General features: G+C 43.1%; 2 protein-coding genes across 2 annotated transcripts; both read right to left on the reverse strand.

Moving 5' to 3' along the window:
- Positions 1-107: 107 nt before the first annotated feature.
- thbd (thrombomodulin) lies at positions 108-2,331 on the reverse strand. The gene has a single exon (XM_083689075.1). It carries the CDS (start codon positions 2,059-2,061, stop codon positions 406-408), a length of 1,656 nt encoding a protein of 551 aa, XP_083545201.1. The 5' UTR covers positions 2,062-2,331; the 3' UTR covers positions 108-405.
- A 448-nt stretch (positions 2,332-2,779) lies between these two features.
- LOC310818227 (thrombomodulin-like) lies at positions 2,780-4,915 on the reverse strand. The gene has a single exon (XM_083689076.1). It carries the CDS (start codon positions 4,833-4,835, stop codon positions 3,222-3,224), a length of 1,614 nt encoding a protein of 537 aa, XP_083545202.1. The 5' UTR covers positions 4,836-4,915; the 3' UTR covers positions 2,780-3,221.
- Between the last annotated feature and the right edge of the window lie 16,324 nt (positions 4,916-21,239).

The raw sequence follows: 21,239 nt of genomic DNA on the forward strand, positions 1-21,239 counted from the left end.
AGACAGGCGGAATCACACTGCAAGTTATAATGTATTCCACTAGGTGGCGCACGACTCCTTGCAGTGAGGAGTGCAGACCAGGGCTCGATATTTGCTTCTGTACACATACAAACGCACACAGAATAACAAAATCTGAATGTCATGTTTTTGTATTTATTTACAAACATTTAAAACTAGTAACAATATTTTTGCAACAATATTTGTTTTGCTGTTGGCTGCTTTGTGTTATGCACCGCCAGAGTCAAAGGGTGGAGTGGTGATGAGATATTTACATGAAGACCAACACCGGTATTACATTAATGATATTGCAACTACATGAAATCAAAGCATCAAAAGTCCAAAAACTATGAATTCTTGCATTAAAAGGTGTGAACAGAGCTATGACAATGAACATTAACACATTTTCTAAGTGTCCATTTTTAAATGTCTGTCTGAAGATGGTTTGTCATGCTTTTCTGTGGTTACTTGTTCGAGATCATGAGCATCAGAACCACCGCCATGGCTTTTGAGGGCACTTGCAGTCTCCGGTTTGCCGCGACGCTTCAGGATGTGACAAACCAGAAAGACGATCACCAGAATAACAACTACAACACACACTGTTATTCCAAGGAGACCACCAGCCGTTAGATTTGACGGACGCGCAGTGGGATATGTGACAGTTGGTGTGACGACATCGTAAGGAATGGTATACCCTGAACCTTCCTCTCTCGCAACACACTTGTAGCCATCAACCAAGTCGAATCCCTTCTCGCAGGAGCACACGTAACCTCCATACGTATTTCTACAGTTCTGATCACAGTAAAAATTATCGCATTCATTAACGTCCACGCAATATGACTCGTCATTTTTAACATCAAATATGTAACCCGGCGGGCAGTTACATTCGTATTCATTATTCGGGTCGCATTCAGCGCGACACTCTTCGTGGCCACAATGAAGTTGACATAAGCTGGGGTTCTCTTTCTTTGGGATGAATCCGTTATGACAGGAGCAGTTGTAGCTGCCTGGTGTGTTGGTGCACATGTGCTCACACGGCGCGGATCTACATTCGTCCAAGTCGACGCACTGTCCATCGTGCGTCCTGGTGTATCCTGCTGAGCAGACGCATTCAAACGCACCTACGGTATTGACACACTGAAAGTTCTCGCCCGGACACTGCCTGTCGTCGTTGCAATCGTCAATGTCCTTGCATCCCTTCCCATCTTCTGCCAATTGGAATCCATGATGACACATACATGCGTAACTCAAACTGTCATTCATTTGGTAGCAAACTTGCGCACATCCGAGGTCAAGACAGGGGTCATTTTTCGCCTCTTCACATGTAACTTTATTGTCATTAAGAACTGTTCCAAGCGGGCATATGCACACGGGCTGTTGGTTAATTGACAGACAATCATGTTCACATCCACCTTTCTCTATCTCACAGTTCCATGGTGCTTGCATCCACTGTTCAGAGAAACAGATATACTTCGTTTCCAGGGGTTGGTGTGTAGCAGTGCTTCCTAAGGGCAATGATAATAAATCTTCCCCCTCGAATCCTAACGGAGTCCTGTACATAACGGACTCGTCATCTTTGACAGGGAAACGTTTGCAGGCACTTGGGAAATTGTATTCACAGAGGAATCCTGCTATTTCGCTGTCGCATGATTGTGTCGTCCACTTAAATTCGTCCTTTGATACCGAAACACATTTGGAGGTGCAGCCATCGTCAAAGGCTCCCCAGTTATGGAAGTCAGTTGCATCGTCTCCCGTTATCCATTTGTACCCTCGCAAAGCAGAGGCACTGTCGGGACATTGCTCACCCGGTAACCACAAACCAATCCAATGATCTCCAGTCAGACTAGCCAGTAAAATTGAAATGATGTCGTGTGATACCGAAGATTTCACTGTCATCAAAAGTCCATGATTTACCTCACAATGCCGTTGAGCTGTTGCAAAGTCCACAGGATCCTGGAAAACTGCAAAGCACTGATTCTCAATGCAGTATCCACTTTGCGGGGTATTACCGTTAACTCTCGACAGGAAAGTTAGAGCAACCAGTGTCCGTATCATGTCCCTCATGTTTTATTATTAACGCAGGCTACTTGTAACAAACTATTTGTGCTTAATAGTGGTCTAGTTTAGTCTGAATGTTTACCCTGCCGATAGCTCCCGCTTATAAATGCCTCGCTCCATGTCGCTTTGCACAAGGAAGGAAGTTCCTCTTTAGCTGGAACTTACTCGCCCACCAAAACCTTCTCTTTTCGACCGCAACGAGGCATATGCATATCACTACAACTCAAATAACGCACGCATGCACAAACACGCGTGCTCTCTCTCTCTCTCTCTCTCTCTCTCCCTCTCTCTCTCCCCCCTCTCTCCCTCGCTCTGTCTCTCTCTCTCTCTCCCCCCCCTCCCTCTCTCCCTCGCTCTGTCTCTCGCTCTGTCACACGCTCTCTCTCTCTCTCTCTCTCTCTCTCTCTGTCTGTCATACACAACACAGACACGCTGTAGCGCGCTGATCACAAAATATTGAATAGATCGGTAAAAGTGTGGCATCATGTTTTAAAACAAATGCAAAATGTAAAATCAAGCACGACAAAAGCTGCTTTTGCGTAACATATAGACCAGCTATAAAGTCCATATGAAACCAAACAACCAGGTCATATCGCAATGTCAAGCTATTTTTGGATAAATTCTACAAGCCTGTCCACAAATAGTCATCATGAGAAACAGACACCTTTAAGGCCTATGGTAATTCAGATACCAGATGGTTTAGGGCTTGCATTATATTTCGTGTCACAAATGTACTAAGTTTTGGTATATTGAGATACAGAAGGCTTGATAATGAATAAATACAGTTATTCAAAAGTTACTCAAAAGTCAACAATCATGATATTAGGCCTACATGAAGGCCTAGGCTATATAATCTAATCTTCATAATCCGGAATAACATTTACAAGATTAAACACACATGCTCAAGCTTGAATTGATGTTAAATATAGTTTAATATATTTTATTTACAAATATGTATAATATATTTTTGACGTTGACAATTGTAAGACGTTGGTTGGGATGTGCTCAAAGATTGACACTGTGCTCATGAGCGGTTTTCATTACAGCATACATACATGGCATTCACAATGATCAGAAATCAGAGCATTCAAAGAAAAAGAACGCCAGCAAATGAACAAGGGCGTAGTTCATAGACACGAACATGCCAAGAGAGGCATCAATAATCTTTATACAATGTCACTTTTCAAATGCCTGTCAAAAGACAATTTTCTGTACTTTTCTGTTGTTACTTGTTGCAAATGGTAAATATCAACGACTTGGCTTTTGAAAGCAAGTTCCAATTTTCCGCAACGTTTAAGACTATGGTGAACCAATAACGCCGCCACAAATATAACTACGACAATGCACACCACTATTCCAAGAAGACCACCCGCTTTGACCGTCGGAGGCCTCTCAGTCGAAGCTTCTTGTCTTTCAACACATTTAGTTCCATCAATTAAGTCGAATCCTTCATCGCAAGAGCACTCGTAACTTCCGTACGTATTTGTGCAACTGTTTTCACAATCACTATACATTTCGCACTCATCGTTGTCCACACAATATGCAACTTCACCTCTCCTATCCAACGTAAAACCCTTCGGACAGTTACAATTTTTGTTGTTATTAGGGTCGCATTCTGCGGGGCACTCTTTATAGAGACAAACCGCTTCACACAAGTCGGGGTTTGCTGTGGATGTCATGTACCCCTCGTCACAGTAGCATTTGTAGCTGCCTAACGTGTTAATACACTCGTGTTCACATGGTCGCAAGAAGCACTCGTCTTCGTCGACACATTGTCCATTGTCCACCTGGTATCCTTCCTGGCACAGGCATTCGAACCCACCTATGGAATTTTCACACTTGGAGTTCTGTCCCGGACAATGTCCGTCATCCACACACTCGTCAACGTCCTCGCATCTTCTCCCATCCTCTGCCAGTGCGTAGCCATGACGACACACGCACTCGTAGCTGTCATCTTTTTTGGAGCAAAGATGCGCACATCCGAGGACAGAACAGGGGTCAGGGTCGGGGTCAGAGTTAGGGTTAGCCTCTCGACACGTGACGTTATCGGAATGGAGAGTTTTTTCAGGTGGGCAGGTGCACACCCGCACCTGGTTACTTGACACACAGCCATGTTCACAACCCCCGTTCTCTACTTCGCAGATCCATGGCGCTTGCTTCCATTCTTGGTAACAGATATATTTCCTTTCCAATGATTTGTGCGTTGCAATAGTTCCCATGGGAAATGATGGCATTGGTTCTACTTCGAATCCAAAAGGAGACATGTATCTGACTAATTCGTGTTTTTCTATAGGTAATCCCTCGCAGGTCAAATCAAAATCTAATTTATATTCACAAATGAATGCTAATTTGTTGCCGCATGATTCTTCCGTCCATTTAAATTCAGGTCGTGATACAGAAACGCATTTTGAAGAGCAGCTTTCGCCAAACTGTCTCCAATTAGTAAAATTATTCGCAGCATTTCCTGTGATCCACCTGTATCCCCATAAAGGAGAGGCGCTGTCGGGACATTGTCCACTCGGCAACTGCAAACCGATCCAGAAATCTCCGGTCAGATTACCCAGCAAAACAGGAAGAATCTTATGCGATTCCTCAGATTCCACTGTCATTAAATTCCCGTCCATTCTCTTGCACACTTCTTGGGCCGACGTAAAATCAACACGGTCCAGGAATACACCGAAGCACTTCTCTTCGCTGCAGTATCCGCTTTGGGGGTCTCCCCTCACTCTCACAAGGAATGTCACTGTCAGCGCAACAAGTATTCTCAGTGTGTCTCCCATTTTTTCCTAAGCAAGAGTAATATTGTAGATATAACTCGCGTAAGCCTAGTAGGTCGGGATGAATTTGTAGGTTTAGTTCAGACTGAGTGATTATCCTGTCGAAAGCACGCGTTTATAAAGCCGTTTATAAAGCATCGCTCCATGTTTTCTGTGAAGGAAGGAAGTTCCTTTTAGCTGGCGCGGTTGCTTAATCGCCGTCCAAATTCCTTATCTTCCGAAACTGCTGGCATCACACACACACACACACACACACACACACACACACACACACACACACACACACACACACACACACACACACACACACACACACACCCATTTGGGCGTGCTAAAATGTAAGCCGGATTTAGTACCATTGTCTAAAGTGGATAAATCACGCTGTACATGCTTAGTCATCGATGATATACATTGATAATATATCAGAATATATGTATCATATTCATATATTCTAAATGACAAATAGCCTATTTCTCCATCAAATGTAGAGACAATTTGCAATATCCCAATAAATACTCAACTTGCAAAACCCCGAAAGCCAATGAAATGAAAATCAATATGCAATGTTGATTGGGATTGTTTTTTCTCTGAATGTTTTGCTTCTTTTCGTTCAGTTTAGCACTAGTGTATGTGTCAGGGGAGGCTGGTGGAGGTAGAACATTATGTTTAAGGACAGTAAACATTATTCAACATGTCAGTTTAGACTGATAGACTAACAATGTAAATGTGTTAGTTATCAAAACAGCTAATTTACATCAGTAATTTATTCAGTTGAATAACTGCCACATAGACAGACATGCACGTAACAGTTTATGACTCATAATAAAACATTATAAAGGCTCATAAATGATTCTAACAAATGATAATGTATCAAACTGGTTGGTTGTGGTATTGCTGCTGATAAGCACTACAGACACTTGTGAAGATCTGAAAGGTGTGGATTGATATGAGAAAGATGGTATTTGCCCCACCGCTGTCTATTGCCATCTTGCTTATACCTATCCAGTCACTCAAGTCTCTGTGTTTGTCCAGGGGGGTGAACGAGGTTAGGAGTAGGAGCAGGATCTCTCAAGGAACCCTTAGTCACCCCCCTACAAATCACGGCAGAGGAAGACGGAGATGCTATTTCAGTGCCTCAATGTCTCGTCTGATGAAAGTGGGTGGAGGGAGAATGGGGAGGAAGGAACAGGCCCACAGGGAAGGAACCTTTTGTTCAAGCAATGTAAACAAAACCTGTTGAATGTTATCATTGGATTCTAGATTTAATGTGTTCTCGCAATGAAAGCTTTATGTTGGCGACAAATCAGTGGCAACAAGTAGAGTTGACCACAACATCACTCATTGTGACACGTTCTGAAAAATGTTGTGTGCATAACATAGAGGATAGATACATTCTCTCCTAGTCACTTAAAACCCTAACCCTAACCCTAACCTTTAACCCTAACCTATTAGAGGGACACTTGAAATGTGTCTGAACATGTTTGTGGGGAAATCAATGATGCCCAGTGAACCAGGAAACTGTGCCTGCTCTGACGAACTCCTAATTGTGTGTGTTTGCATTTCAACACTGACACAAAGTCCACAGAGGTTGGTTGCCACCAACTAACACAATCTGAAGCATATCACTGCATATCTCTGAGTCATGTCCAATAAGACACCGGTCTTTCATCAGTTTCGCAGGAAACTAAAGGCCATTCCACGTAGCTGCAGGAGGATGAGGAAGAAGGGAGGTGGCAGTGTGTGTTTAGACAACCACTACCATCTCTGTGCCACACACACCCTCCAGGGAGTGATTGCTCGCTGAGTAATAGTCGTCGGAAATGGGTGGCACATCCTGAGATGGCTATTTTACTCTTACTCTTAACTATCCTTTAATGATGACCTTTAGGACTGAACTAACACACTTAAATGACCAACCTTGAGTAACATTCACTCACGTCAGAGATGAACCCGGAGGAATGGTTCCTCATTTTCTGTACAGTAGAAAATGCTGCATATTTATATATAATTTCAGAGCCAGTTTCGCTAAGTTACAGTAATTTGTCTGAATGAAATGCAGGACATCCTTGCATTGTGACAGCATTTAACTGACACTTATGTAATTGTGGAGACGTAGTCATTGTCATAGAGTTCCTGTGGAATGTGATGCAGTAGAATAGAATTTCAATAGAATTCGTAGATATTCCAATCGTGTATGGTATTCTGCCACATCTTACCTTCCTTAGTTGACCCTCCCGACTCCTGAGAAACTCGCTGTGAGGGTATTGTGGTTCTTGGCCTGAGGCGCACAGATAAATAATCGCGGGGCCAAGCAGGGAGTAAAGGTAGACTTCAGCAGCGTTTCAGCAGGAAATTGTCTCACAGGACCCCAAGATCATATCATGTCTTTACAGCTGACTTAAGGTTAAACAAGCAAACTAGCCCACATTTTGTCATCTGCTTCATCATCAGCTTCATCTTTTTAAAACATTTTATTTCGCACACAAGAAAGAGCCGGTTGACGATGCCAGGAAAACAAATAAATCTAAATTTGTACAAAAATGAGTGCGGGTGAGGTAAGAAACCCAAGAGGGTTTTGGTAGAAATCTCACCCATTCATCTTAGATAATAATAAAAAAAAAAAAAGTAAATAAAAACTTGATCATAAAAAAAAAGAAACGAAATAAAAACAACAAGGGTGTTCTTATCGCCATCCAAGTCTCGCTAAATCTCTCCAGATTCTCGGTTCTGAGATTACCTCCATCCAAACTAGTACCCCTGGCAAAACTGTTCCACTGGTCAACACAAACATATACTGGATGGGTGGAGTAGGAAAAAAAAAAAAATCTTATCAATAAGGAAATGGATTATCTTTGCAACAGTGCTTTGAAATGGATGTCTCTGGTCTTGGTTAGTAAAATTAGTATCACAGGGCGGGTGACAGATGATGGGGTGGGTGTGGGGGGGTTAGAGGGGGGGTGACTGGGGGGGGGGGGGGGGGGTTTGAGAGGGGTGGGTGACGGGGTGGGTGTGGGGGGGTTAGAGGGGGGGTGACTGGCCGGGGGTTAGGGGGGGGGGTGACGGGGAGACCTGTCTGTGGTCTCATGGTCAGTCATAATGGACCATGACTGGGTCCTCACTAACAGAACGCACTAATAGAAGTACTTCCTGCTTTGCAAGACAAACGATAACGGGTGTTGATGTGACTTTTATATGAGAAAATACGCTCCCGCAAACGCTGTAATAAACAAATGAACAATATTTGTCAAGATAAGAATGATAGCATTTGTTCAAAATATAGAACCAAAATCACACAGAAAAATTGCTTCAAGATGTCTTGGTAAATTGAAAACAAACTCCATCCATTGGAACTAAGGCTGTCAGTCGATTAAAAAAATGTGTTGATTAATCCAGTCCAGAAGCCAGTCTATGTATCTCTTCCCAAATCTCAATATTACTGACTAGAACAACACAGGAGACACAGGGGATGTTCCCCCTGCCCAACAGTGATGGATGATCAGCCCTTTTACACAATACTATCGTTCTCCTCTTCGTGCCACATTTAATTTGTTGGAATCTAGTTGATTTAATTCAGCCACTGGGCCTCCTGAATAAAGACTGATTATTACCAGGCTGTGTGTCTTGGCAGAAGCAGCTGACCTGGTTTGCAGAGATGGGCCTGGAGTGGAATGTGTGTGTGTGTGTGTGTGTGTGTGTGAGTGTGTGTGTGTGTTTGTGTTTGTTTGTGTGTGTGTGTGTGTGTGTGTGTGTGTGAGCGTTCATGTTTGTATGCGCGTGTGTGTGTGTGTGTGTGTTTGTGTGTGTGTGCATGTGTGTGTGCGAGCTTTCATGTTTGTATGTGTGTGTCTGCCTGCGTGTGTGTGTGTGTGTGTGTGTGTGGTGTGTGTATGTGTGTGTGTGTGTGTGTGTGTGTGTGTGTGTGTGTGTGTGTGTGTGTGTGTGTGTGTGTGTGTGTGTGTGTGTGTGTGTGTGCGCACGCGTGCTCGCGTGCTCGCAGGCCCACTCTCTGTCCAACAGGAAATCACAGGGATCCTCTCGTTACTTTGGTTTTCTTCTGGGAAAACAACAGAGGGTTTGGGTTTGAACAAAAGTGTGATTTACTGGAGCCAATGACATTGTAACCTGTTTCCAGCAATTGTTCCATGCCATTCGGAACATCCAACGGATGCCGTTTTCAAACAGGTTTAATAAGAGACAGGTGATTGAAGGCCTGGTTGGGAAAAATCAACAGTAACCGCTGTCATGCCCTGTCTTATCTCCATAGACAGACTCGTGGTGGCTCCAGTCTCATAGTAGTGATGTCACTCAAGCTGAGCTCAGAAGATTTATTCCAGTCTCTTCAATTGGAAACTCATGCATTTGACTTCCAGAGGATTTGAGACATGAACCAGAGAGAAAGCTACTGTATGGTTTTCAGATGTGTTTCAAGCACTTGAACTGACCATGAACCCACCATGTCTATGCCTGATGCTTTTAATAGCTCACCAACGCACAATATGTAATGGAAATGTATAATAATTATCTCAATTATGAACTGCAAACTGAGTATCGTAATTTGAAATGGAACTAGAATTCTCCCCACACTATTATTTTTCCTCGCCAGGGGAGGCTGCTGGAGGACGGGCTCATTGTAATGCATGGACTGAAATGAGGATTGGTATCAAACACACAATACCATTCTTCATTCTATTCCAGCATTACAATGAGCCCGTCCTTCGATTTCTACCTCCACCAGCCTCCCCTGTTCCTCGCTGCTGACCAAACAGCATGAGAAAGATCCTCAACATCAATTGGTTGCATGAGTGTGTCAATAACATCTTTTCAATCTCTCTCTAACCCAACTGACTGAGAGCTTGATCTTGTCAGACGGATCAAATACCCAAGGCTGGCAAGCACCTCACTTAGTCTGTAGTGAGATTAATGATATTCCACAGTGTTTGACACACGGTATAGCAGCCAAGCAAGGCAAGGCCAGAAACAAAATACATAATGCAGAAATGTGGAAACAGAATGCAGGTGACCTCATTTGGACCCCCAATGCGAGAGTGTGGGAAGAGGACGACGTCCTTGTTCGAGTGAAAATCCTGACAGGAATCCATGGAAAGGGGTCAAGCGGACCGGAATGCTCCCCTAAGCCCACCGGGGCGCTGGGTAATCATCGAGGCCTGTGATTCTCATCTGAGAGTCAACCGTGGTCAACCGTGAGGGAGTCTGGGCATGTCCTCTCTATTACACATACACCAGCCCCAGGTCAGACAAAGAAGACAGTAGGGCAGACCGCTTTGGATAGAGTACAAGGCGATCATGCTGGTCATATTTATGCAGACCTGCACAGAGAAAAAGTGAAATAGAAACCATAATTTCACTTCCTCTTAGCCTCTCTACATACCTCATTCTACAACTTGCAGCCTAATGACCCCGTCCTGCACGCCCTGTCACGAGATTCCAACTCGTTATTCTTAGCTGCCAAAAAAACAACGAGTCCTTGTGTTTGTTTGTTTGTTTGTGACTTCTTAGTCTCTGAACTTGTTGTTGTGGTGGCGTGTCTGGGTCTGGCTGGCCCAGTGCCCTTCAGCTCCAACTTGACTCTAGTTGGACTCACTGTTTCACCACCGTGAGTCCAGCGAAGGCAGAGGTTTGCTCTTGTTCTTGCAACTGGGGGTCGTGGAGGGTTCAGAATATTCCTGGCAGCGTGCCAGACTGGCCAGTCTGAGTCAAGCCCCGGGGGGAGGCATATTTTTCTCCGAGGGGAGATGTGGAGAACAGTAGGGGTCTTCCTGCGTCCCCCCCCCCCCCTCCCTCCCTCCGCTCCCGGAGCGGATGGGAAAGGTGTGTTCAGGAAAGCTAAGGAGGAAAAGTGACATTGATGGAGGCGAGGATGTCTCACAGGAAAAGTGGCATTCTTTCACACAGTGCAATGGAATCGTGCCATTCACACAGTTTTCTATTGCACTTTTTTTCTGGACATGTCAGGAGAGGCTGGTAGAGGTAGAAATAGGAGGACAGGCTCATTGTAATGTATGGAATGGAATGAGGAATGGTATCAAACGTGTTTGTCCTCATGCCGTTCTTTGCATACTGTGCATTTGACCACAGTCATATCAGGCGCAAATATGCATTCAATCAACAATCAACATTGTGCGTTTATTTAGTTCAGAAGCATGCTAGCTAACATATTAACAACACACCAGTCTGATACAAAACATATTTTTTGGGCCTTTAGCAACAATGTTAGATGAATTAACGCTACCATTAGTGATATTTCTGATATTTAAAGCATGGTACTAAAATTGTCTAGGTTTTCGCGAATATCGAATTTTAAGATTTACAGCAGGTCCTCCATCGCTTAAAGACACGACATATTTTTAAACTATCACAACGAAGCTAAATGTGGATGATTTTTTATGAAAGTTGGTAATCGGATACCTTCAAGGGTTAGTGAACTTATCGTTATTTTTCTGGTTGTTGCCAGCAACCCTCCAGTCAGCCATTTCACACCCTCCCGCCAGCACTGGGGATCGAACCAGCGACCTTCCTATCACCTCTCTACCTGCCACCCGAACGCTATCCAAAGCTATCGGCCCCATTGTCCCCTTCCTCAGAGCTTTCCTCAGGACTCTGGCTAAGCTGGGCTGGAGTGTCAGTGTGTGAAATAAAGATGTCCAGACTCCCTCCCTCCCTCCCTTACTCGGAAGACCTCTTGACCTCTTGATGAGAATCACAGGCCTGGACGATAACCCAGAACCTCGTGAGGCACAGGGGAACATTCTGCACCGCATGACCCCTCTCCATGGGCTACTGCGAGGATTTTCTCTCAGACAAGGATGCCTACTCTTCTCACACTCTTGCATCAAGGTTCCCAGTGATATACGTCTTTATGAGCCTCTATGGCCTCCCTTGATGATGATAGTGCTCTTTAGGAAATGAAATGACCCACCTTCCCAGCTTCCTGCTGTTTCCACAGGAAACGAAAGGATCATTTCTGGCCTTGCTTGGCTGCAACACTGTATGTCAGGGGCGACTAGGGGAGGAAGAAACCTAATCCCTCTCTCCTGCATTGAGGGTCCCAGTCAGGGGAGGCTGGTGGAGGTAGGAATCGGAGGACGGCCTAATTGTAATGCATGGAATGGAATGAGGAATGGTATCAAACACATGTGGTTCACATCTGAGAGCTAGAGCTTGTCTCTTGATGAACCACCTGCAAGCTGTTTCTCCATAACCACAACATTTCCTAAGTATTTCATTTCCTAGCTTACGGTTGTCTGCAATATTGGATGTAGAACATTATATCTATATGCATTAACCTCCACTCCCAAGAGAGGTGTTTGCAAGCAGGTATTTGGTCCATCAGACGCACAAAATCAAGCTGTCTCTCAGTAAGTTGGTTTAGAGAAAGAGGTTGAAAAAGTCAGTGTTGACATGTCTCATTGTGGATGCACCCCTAGTGACGTGGTCTGGTGTGTGGGAAGCCAGTTCTTGTGTACCCTTTCCCTCAGAGGAGCAGGAACAGATTCTCCCAGCTTTCGGGAAAACAATGTTAATTCCTCCAGCAGGACTGAGCTGACTCGGTTCGAGCCAAGTCTTTTCAAGTACCTCTGTGACATCTGGAAAGAAGCTGTGCTCCCAGTAAAATGCCCAAAGCATCATATACGCTGGATGAGTTACCACTGCTGCTCATTTTAACAATGATTTTAAAAAAGCCCACGTCACACATTTGCAATAAGCAGGGGGTCTTTTTTTTTTAAGCGAAGCAGGGGTTTGTTTTATAGAGTGACAGACAAATGACTCATAAGCTAAACAACCTAACACTTGGTCCTGAGTTTGATGTGGTCTCGTTTTGTGGCCCTGTGCCAGGCTTGGTAAACACACAGGCTGTTTCCCTTTTCTCTGTTATTTTAGTGTGTGTGTGTGTGTGTGTGTGTGTGTGTGTGTGTGTGTGTGTGTGTGTGTGTGTGTGTGTGTTTATGTTCTTGTGTTTATCTCGGAGCACCAGCAGTCTGGTCCCAGACCCTAACCCAGGCTCCACTGATTGAGGTACAGCCCACAGTTGACATGGAGAGGGAATGGTGTGTACCATTGTGTACCAGTATATTTGTTCAGTTCTACATTTGATGTAATGTACTGACAGAATTAGCTAGTCCTGGTGTTCGTCTCAGGAGTTTGTTAAATAGTATCAGTCTTCCAAGAGGGTTGTCATGCTATGCTATCCATTCCATACATGGTCGCGTTCAGCGATAGACACTGCTCTTACAGTACAACAGACACACTGGGGGGGACTTTCACTTCCATTCAGACTCAGTCACCTCTGAGTTGCCAGGAGTGTCTGTGTTTCCTCCTAGGTTTGTTTATGACTGATGTGGAGATTCTAGTCCCGTGGCTCTGCTGTCCTCACCGTGCAGACCATTCATGGTGATGACAACTCACCTCTATTTCAACACACCACATGTTCCTGTTGCACTTTTTACTGCAGTATTATTGAAACATATGACCTTGTATTCAGGGGAACCTCAGTTACCTAACCTATGTTACCGGACTGAGTTGGTAAACTCACTCCTCAAGTTGAACTTGCTAGCTTTTCGGTGGCATTTCAGTGGGCGTTCTGCCAGTAATGCAGTGCTTTTCACTAAAACACATCAAGTTGTGGTCAGTGGTTTTGGTTTTGGGAAGTCTCATTAACTTTTCAAAACTTTGACCCACATGGAGGAACATGAAGACTTCTGCTTGCGTTGTCCTCTACGAAACGAGCTCACAAGATCTGGAACTTTATTTATTTGGCAACAGAATAATATCCAGGGATTAAGCCAAGTCATCTCTGTGGAAATTCAACCAACGCAGACTACAGGGCTCTTTAAAGTATGTGTCAGCATTGTTGTCATCAGTGACCCGGTGCTTCTGTCTGGCCTGCATCACCATCTGCCATTCGTAGGGGGACTCATCTCGGTTAGATGGGTCTGAGCCGTGAATAAACAGTGAGTGTATTCCATGTGACATCAGAGAGCAGGAAAAACATCAGTACTGGAAATCAAATTTTACAACCAGCTTCCATATTACAATATGATGAAATGGTTGTGATGTCAAGAGAAGAAGAAGTCATCGTAAAAAAATAACTTGATTTCCTTCAGCAGAATCAAACGTGCTCATGATGGGGCAAAAAAGTGATGCATATCCTCCGGATCTCTTAAACCAGCGTAGTTCCACCGAAGCATGAATCTTTCTATCTTACTTTTCTCAATACTGTAGGTTCAAGAGAAGTCACATAAGACAGTGTAGGATTCATTTGATAGGACTCTGGGGTGTACGTGGCATAATTGGTTATGAGACTATACAAGACATTTCAACTGTTGCTACAGCAAGGCCTCGTAGACCACACTAAGCCATTTACAGAAAGTCAATGTGGGCAAGATCACACCATCTAACATTTGGCCCAAACACATGCGTTTTCCAATTACCCTCGTGACGGTATTTAATTTTTTGGAAAATCATTTATTTTGTGTTATGAAAAAGTTAATTGGATCGGTCCGTTTCTTGTACTCCAGGGAGCAATAGGTGTAAATTGTAATAGCGCTAAACCTTGATTGATTGTGTATTTCAGGTATAGATATAGAGGACTATTTGTTCACATGTGGCTGTAGAGATTAGAGGTTATGACAGAGGATAATTGTAATTGTTCAAGTGAACAATATTGTATGTTTAACAAACAGTTTCTCATGTCCTCAACCCTGAATGGTTTTACTGACATCAAACCTTGTTAAAAACTGAAACAATAATATCCCCCAGTTCTCTTATTAAATTAGCACTGACTTAAGATTTCCATGAAATAGTCTGAGGAAAAAATTGGCATCTTGGCCTGACCAACATGTTTTATCCAGTGTCCTTTGTATTGAGTTTGGCACTTAAAAGCAAACCCATTAAAAAAAAAATGTTTGAGAAGTGACCTTTTAAATATGTTTTTCCAATGTTCCACCTTGTCATTCATTGCCTGCCCTGAGTGTGCCAGGGTCCTTGAGGCTCTATCACCGTGCAAGAGTGCCAGTTCTGGTCATTCAAAAAGTGACAATAGCCTTTCAATACGTGTTAGTCAACATGCTCTCGGGTCAGGAAATCACCCCCTTCCTAATGAAGTACATCTTTCCTCACCTATTCTCCGAGATACACCTTAGGCTCTGCCAGTTGGATGTGCTTTTATTAGGATACAGTGACTGATGATGATCTGAGGAGAACATTTTGTTTAGTCCTGTGGTGAAACCTGCAGTATTTCACCATATCCGCAAGGATTATAGGCCTACTATGCCAAGCCATTGTTGGTGTTGATATGGAAACCCTCTGTATACAGTAAGGGCGAACAAATTATACGCTTAAACCTGTAAGTTCACTGCAACAATTGCGTTTTGCACCTACATCATTTTAATGGATATTTTCCAGAAGCTGACAGGATGATTTAATTCTTCCTCAACATGTTGTTGGTTTTAACCATTGTTACCATTGTGACCACTGAATGACCCCCATGAGGCCAAGGCGAACATTTTTGTTGATGATATTCTATATTCTATTATAAAGCTATTGTACAGTACATCAACAGAGTGTAAACCAACGTAGACTTCCAAGTGTAAACAAATGTCCAAAGTCTATTTTTCCAAATTGCTCACAATATTTTTGAAGCAGAGAAATCAGTAATCACTTAGCAGTCTCCCCTCCGTTGATTTATTGGGAAAGCAACTTGCAAGAAGTCCAGAGGTTAGAGACTTGGCTCAGGATGTTCTTCATGTAAAAGTTGCAAAACACTGCAGTGTTGGAGGTTATTCCACCCAGTCTGGCTTCATATCTAAGCAGTATTCACCTCCTTCCGAGACAAAAACCCGGAGTAAAGAGAGCAATAAAAACAGAATGAAATAGAATGATTGCTGTAAGAATTAGAATGAGAAGAGAATGAGTAGAACATTCCAGAATGAGCAGAACATTCCAATTCTATGGCATTAACTGACCTTGCTCCAATACTGTGTTTGTTTGAAGCTTCAGCACAACAGCATCAGCCAGTTCTCAATTAGAAAAAGTAATATGAAACAGACAGGCTGGAAGCTGCTCTTGCCACACTTGTTAATTTCTTCGTTTTATGTGAAACCTCAGATCGGCAGCCTAACATTTATTGTACCTTTCAGTACTTTTTAACAACAGCATCAAGGGAGTGATTATGAGTGTATGCCAGTTGACTTTGCTTCCAGTCTGCCTTATTTAGAATGTGAAAAAAAAAAGACAAGTGTGTCTTTGTAATGTAAACCCTAGTCAAAACATCCCCCCCCCCAATAAAATCCTGTCAGATTTTTTAACCAATATCCTATTGGATTTTAAACTATAGGATAACATCCTACAATATAGGATACACTCCTACAGGATAGGTTCCAGAATCTAACAGGATTTAAATCCTGTTGGATAACATTCTATAGGATAGAATCCTACAGGATACTGTAGGTTCCAAAATCTAACAGGATTTTCTATTTGATTTTTTATTGTAATCCTGTAGGATCCAATAGGTGTCCAGCAGGGCTGGTTCCAAGATCTGATACATATTTACCATTGAAGCCTTGCCACTTTAGATGGTCACCCTATAGTGGGCAACCGGCAATGTCCCCTCTATCTGTGCAGCTAATGGTCTGCAGCTTACTATGCATGAGGTAGGTGTGTGTGTGTGTGTGTGTGTGTGTGTGTGTATGTGTGTGTGTGTGTGTGTGTGTGTGTGTGTGTGTGTGTGTGTGTGTGTGTGTGTGTACTGTATTTGCATTACAAGGTTATTGATATTATATAATAATAGCTATAGAAACACTTGCTTACAGTTAGCTAGCTGGTTTAAAAATATTTCGGTAAATATTTCGGTAAGTTCCCACCAAACAGTTTCTCAAAGCCAGTCATTACGAAATTCAAACATCAATATCGAACACGCATGCTACCGTAAACTCTCCAGAGTTGTTGTTATTCGTCAAGGTCTGCGTTTGTTTTTTAGCAGGTGTGGGTGGGCTGACACGTCCATTTTTGTTTCTAATGGTCGTTCATCATGGAATGCATGAACAGCTGCTCATGCAGGCCGTGTGCCCTCGAAAAGTTCCCTGTGTTCCAGAACTTCTCAATGAGCATAAACTGTTCCAGTATGATTCTGATTGGGGTAGGATCCAATAGGATTACTTTTTATTTATAATAGGAAAGCCCTCCCAACAGGATTCTGATAGAGGTGATACAAAAAACTCAAATAGGATTTATAGACTCCAATAGGATTCCAATAGGATTCCAATAGGATTTATAGACTCCAATAGGATTCCAATAGGATTCCAATAGAATTCCAATAGGATTTATAGACTCCAATATGATTCCAATAGGATTCCAATAGGATTTATAGACTCCAATAGGATTCCAATAGGATTCCAATAGGATTTCGATAGAGGTCCTTCAGGATGTTTTGACTTGGGAAGGCCCCAAACTAATACCCGTGACCCCCAACTTATGTATCCAGTTTGACTCAACTGGAGGCAGGGCCACATTGCTTCTTCAGAGGCTTCATTTACAGCCAAATAGCCACAATTGTGGAAAAAATGACTAATTATACTAATTATATACTGAAGTGTATGCACTCACTGCAATGTAAGTCGCTTTGGATAAAAGCGTCAGCTAAATGGCTTATATATATATATTATGTTATTGCAACATGATTATCTACTTCTTCTCATCCATCTGAGGGGCACTTTAAAATGTGTGTCGAAAACAAAGTCACTGTAAATCAGGACAAAACACCTTCTCTGTCCCCGGTTACAGGAGATACTGTGAGGACATTTTGTGTTTTTTATTTTTATTATTATTATTATTATTATTATTATTATTTATTTTTTTACATATTTGTATTTATCCTTTATTTATTCAGGGGAGTCCCTTTCACACCAATGTCTCTTTTCCAAGGGTGCCCTGATGACAAAATATATACACATCACCATTATTTAATTCATCAAGATTTTAAAAGGACACAATTTACACAGGCAATACAGCACAGTGCAGTATAGACCACAGTCAGTCTCTTTTCACCAGACATTCCTATTTATTGGTAATGATGAATGGCTGATCAAACAGTTACTCTTACTGTAGCACAGTGTTAGCGTGACACTAGAAACAGCTGCAGCCGGTTATACAAGTAACACATGCATTCCTTCAGACGACATGTGCTGTCTGCAAGAGTGAGAATAGGTACAACAAGCTGTTGTTGACGTTCATGAGACATTCCACATAAACATTGCCTTTTTTCCGTTTTCAATTTTGAGCAGGAAATGTCTTCGTTTGTTTCTCAGGGCTTCTGCCAACCCAAAGACTACCTCCACACGTGGTCTAGCGCACCATCAACCTCTGTCTGTCAGAACCCGCTGTTATATCCCAGTCCTAGCTCTCAGATATGATTCATTTTAATTTGGTATATTTCAGTACAGAATAGGGTCTTTGTGCATTGCCGGGAAAATGGTGTTGTGTCTGTCTCTTTGTATTATACTTACAAGGGTGCCAGTCCAGAATTCAAAGCTCTTCTTAATTGTCTAATTAAATTAAAAATAGTCCTATGTTTAACTTGTCCTGGAGTGCAGCCCGTTTTTTTTTTTCATGAAGTCAGTGTTTTATATTTTCCCTGACTTGGAAAAGAAAGGGTACCTCTCCTAATGGTTAACCACACCATCAACCTCAGCCAATCAGAATGTGTTCCCAGTCCCAGCTCTCAGATACAAATAACTTCTATGTTTTATATTATTTTCCTGGATTTGGTGTTGGGGGGGGGGGGGGGGGGGGGAGGGTTGGGGGGGGGGGGGGGTATGTGAGGCCTAACCAAGGAAAGTACAAAGAGGAGTCATTGGCTCTGCTATGTTAGCAACAGCAACAACCAATGACTGTGAATGAATAACCCTAACCCTCAGAATTAACAAAGGACCCACACCACGGACCAAACTGTGGTTTTCATTGCTATTGAGAGAACAGTATTAGACAGTATCACATTCAAAATACCGGGCACATAAAAAGCCCTCATAACACACTACAGTCACTGCTTGCTAGAGTTACATACAATTGTTAAGGAATGCCTCAAGCCCCAAATGGTGTACATTGTTGGACTCCCGCCCTGAGTGTATTGTTTTAACTTAGCAGAGGCAGTTTTACATAGGTAGGAATCCAAACTTACAGCAATAAAACATAATAGAAAAACTGTACTTTCTAAGTTGACACTACAGGAATATCATTCCCAGAATGCAATATTTTGTATTAATGTTAGCGAATGCAAATCTAAAGCAATGTCTTACATTATAACATTTTGGACAAAACTCAGCATGGAGCTATTCCAGTCATTTTTGCTAACATTTGAATTAGTTGGTTGTTAAAGTCAACAAATGATCATAAGCATTATCCATGATCTCAATCAACAGATGACCTGTTGAACTTGACATGTTGGACATGATGATTCACACTTCCAATTCCACAAAAACACCAGAGTCCATAATCAACGTGACCATGTATTCATTCCACAAAATGTTCATGACCAAAATGAGCTTTGGGGTTTTGGAGCTCCTCCAGACCTGGGAGAGTTATGGGACTGGAGGCTACTGAAATTAAATAGCCGTGGCACCAAACCCCCCCCCCTCCCCCCATCTGCCCCCCCAACCCCCCCAGACACGCACACACACTCCCACGCACGCACGCACGCACGCACGCACGCACACGCATATGCACACCGCCCCCCCCCACCCCTCCTCCTCAGGTTTCCCAGAACAGCTGAAGTGTTCCAGAACAACTGGAGTGTTCCAGAACAGCTGGAGTGTTCCAGAACAGCTGGAGTGTTCTGAAGAAGCTGATATTTCCTCAATAGATCCAGCTGTTTCCTTCAGGATTCCACCATTACCTGTTATCTGTCCCTCCTCTCGTCCTGACATGTGTTGAGACTCTGGCCTCACATCAGGCCCATGTGAAGAGGATACAAGTTTATCTTCGCGTCTTGATTGAATCCAGGGGTAACCAATCAATCACAGAACGACATGGGTCGGCAGACTTCTGCAAACATGTCAGTGCTGAGAATGTGTGCGTCTTGGTCCACAGGCCCCCTGCATAGAGAAGAAGTCACAGATACCATTATCCAAAATGTAAAGAGAAGAAGAATGTCCATATCAGGAGAGAATGAAATCCCCTTGGCTCCGGGTCAAAGGGCGATCAATCTCAACACTTCCCTGTGCTGTACGGCACAGACTGGTACCAGACAGCGCATATCCACGTATCTACAGTATATATACATAGTGCAGCTCTCCCACACACTCTGAGGAGGGATTTACTGCCGGCCTCGATCTGTTTATGGAATGTGATTTATGTCCATGTATCACCACAAGATAGGCTGAACTAGGTGAAAGCCAGGGGAGGCTGGTGGAGGTAGAAATCGGAGGACAGGCTCATTGTAATGCATGGAATGGAATGAGGAATGGTGTCAAACACGTGTATGTTGACACCATTTCTCATTCCGTTCCATGCAATTACAATGAGCCCGTCCTCCGATTTCTACCTCCACCAGCCTCCACTGATGTAAGCAGAATGCAAAACAAGGTTTGAATTACAAGGAGGCTCAGGGGGGGTCTCTCCCTAAAGTGTCGATGAGTCATTCAAACCCTAAAGTACAATGAATCTATTTGTAATTTTCTTAAGGTCATAGCCTATTTTTTCTTTTTAACGGGATACTGATAAATTAGTTACTTCATTTTCTCGTTATTTAAATTGGCAGAGAAAACATACAGGTTGTTTTTTAATCCAGTCTGTTTGTTCTGCACCGAGTCCGTTTTACTGTTCTCAGGGGTCAGTCTGTCTGTTTTAGGCCACAGTTTTATTTTTACTATGATTTGAAAAACACATTTTGCTTTCTTCACATTGTACACCTCTGTAGATCATGGCAGATTGACCAGAAGGCCGTTTCCCAAACGTCTGCTACTGCTTAAGAAGCAGATGGTAACTGTGATTGTAAACAAATAAGTCTTCAATGTCTTTCCCCTTTACCAAGGGGGAGTTGTCAGGACAAGCTTTCTTCTCTCACTGTTGTATGTGGACCATCTTCTCCATGCTTTCCTTAAGAACCTCTCCGTCTCCAAAACGTCCTTGTTTCCTTCAACGTGCATCAATCACACTCCATTGGCTTCCAAAACATTCCGTCCCCTGGGTGACTTACAGGACTGTATAACAGTTCAACACAGGGCTGTCTTCTGTCTACTCACAGCTGTTCTTAGTTAGTTAGTCCACACAGGGAGAAGAACCGTTCTGACAGCGTGCCGACACTCCCCCATCGTTGTCACCCAGAGAGGCTTGGCAGCGGGAGAGACTAAAATGACTCCTCTGACTAGCATACCGACTAGCTCAAAATCTAAAACT

This window comes from Argentina silus, assembly GCF_951799395.1.
Source record: "Argentina silus genome assembly, chromosome: 17".
NCBI classification, from domain to species: domain Eukaryota; kingdom Metazoa; phylum Chordata; class Actinopteri; order Argentiniformes; family Argentinidae; genus Argentina; species Argentina silus.

What these genes read in the sequence shown, in the direction of transcription:
- LOC310818227 (XM_083689076.1), bottom strand. Translation starts at nt 4,835, where the DNA reads ATGGGAGACACACTGAGAATACTTGTTGCGCTGACAGTGACATTCCTT.
- thbd (XM_083689075.1), bottom strand. Translation starts at nt 2,061, where the DNA reads ATGAGGGACATGATACGGACACTGGTTGCTCTAACTTTCCTGTCGAGA.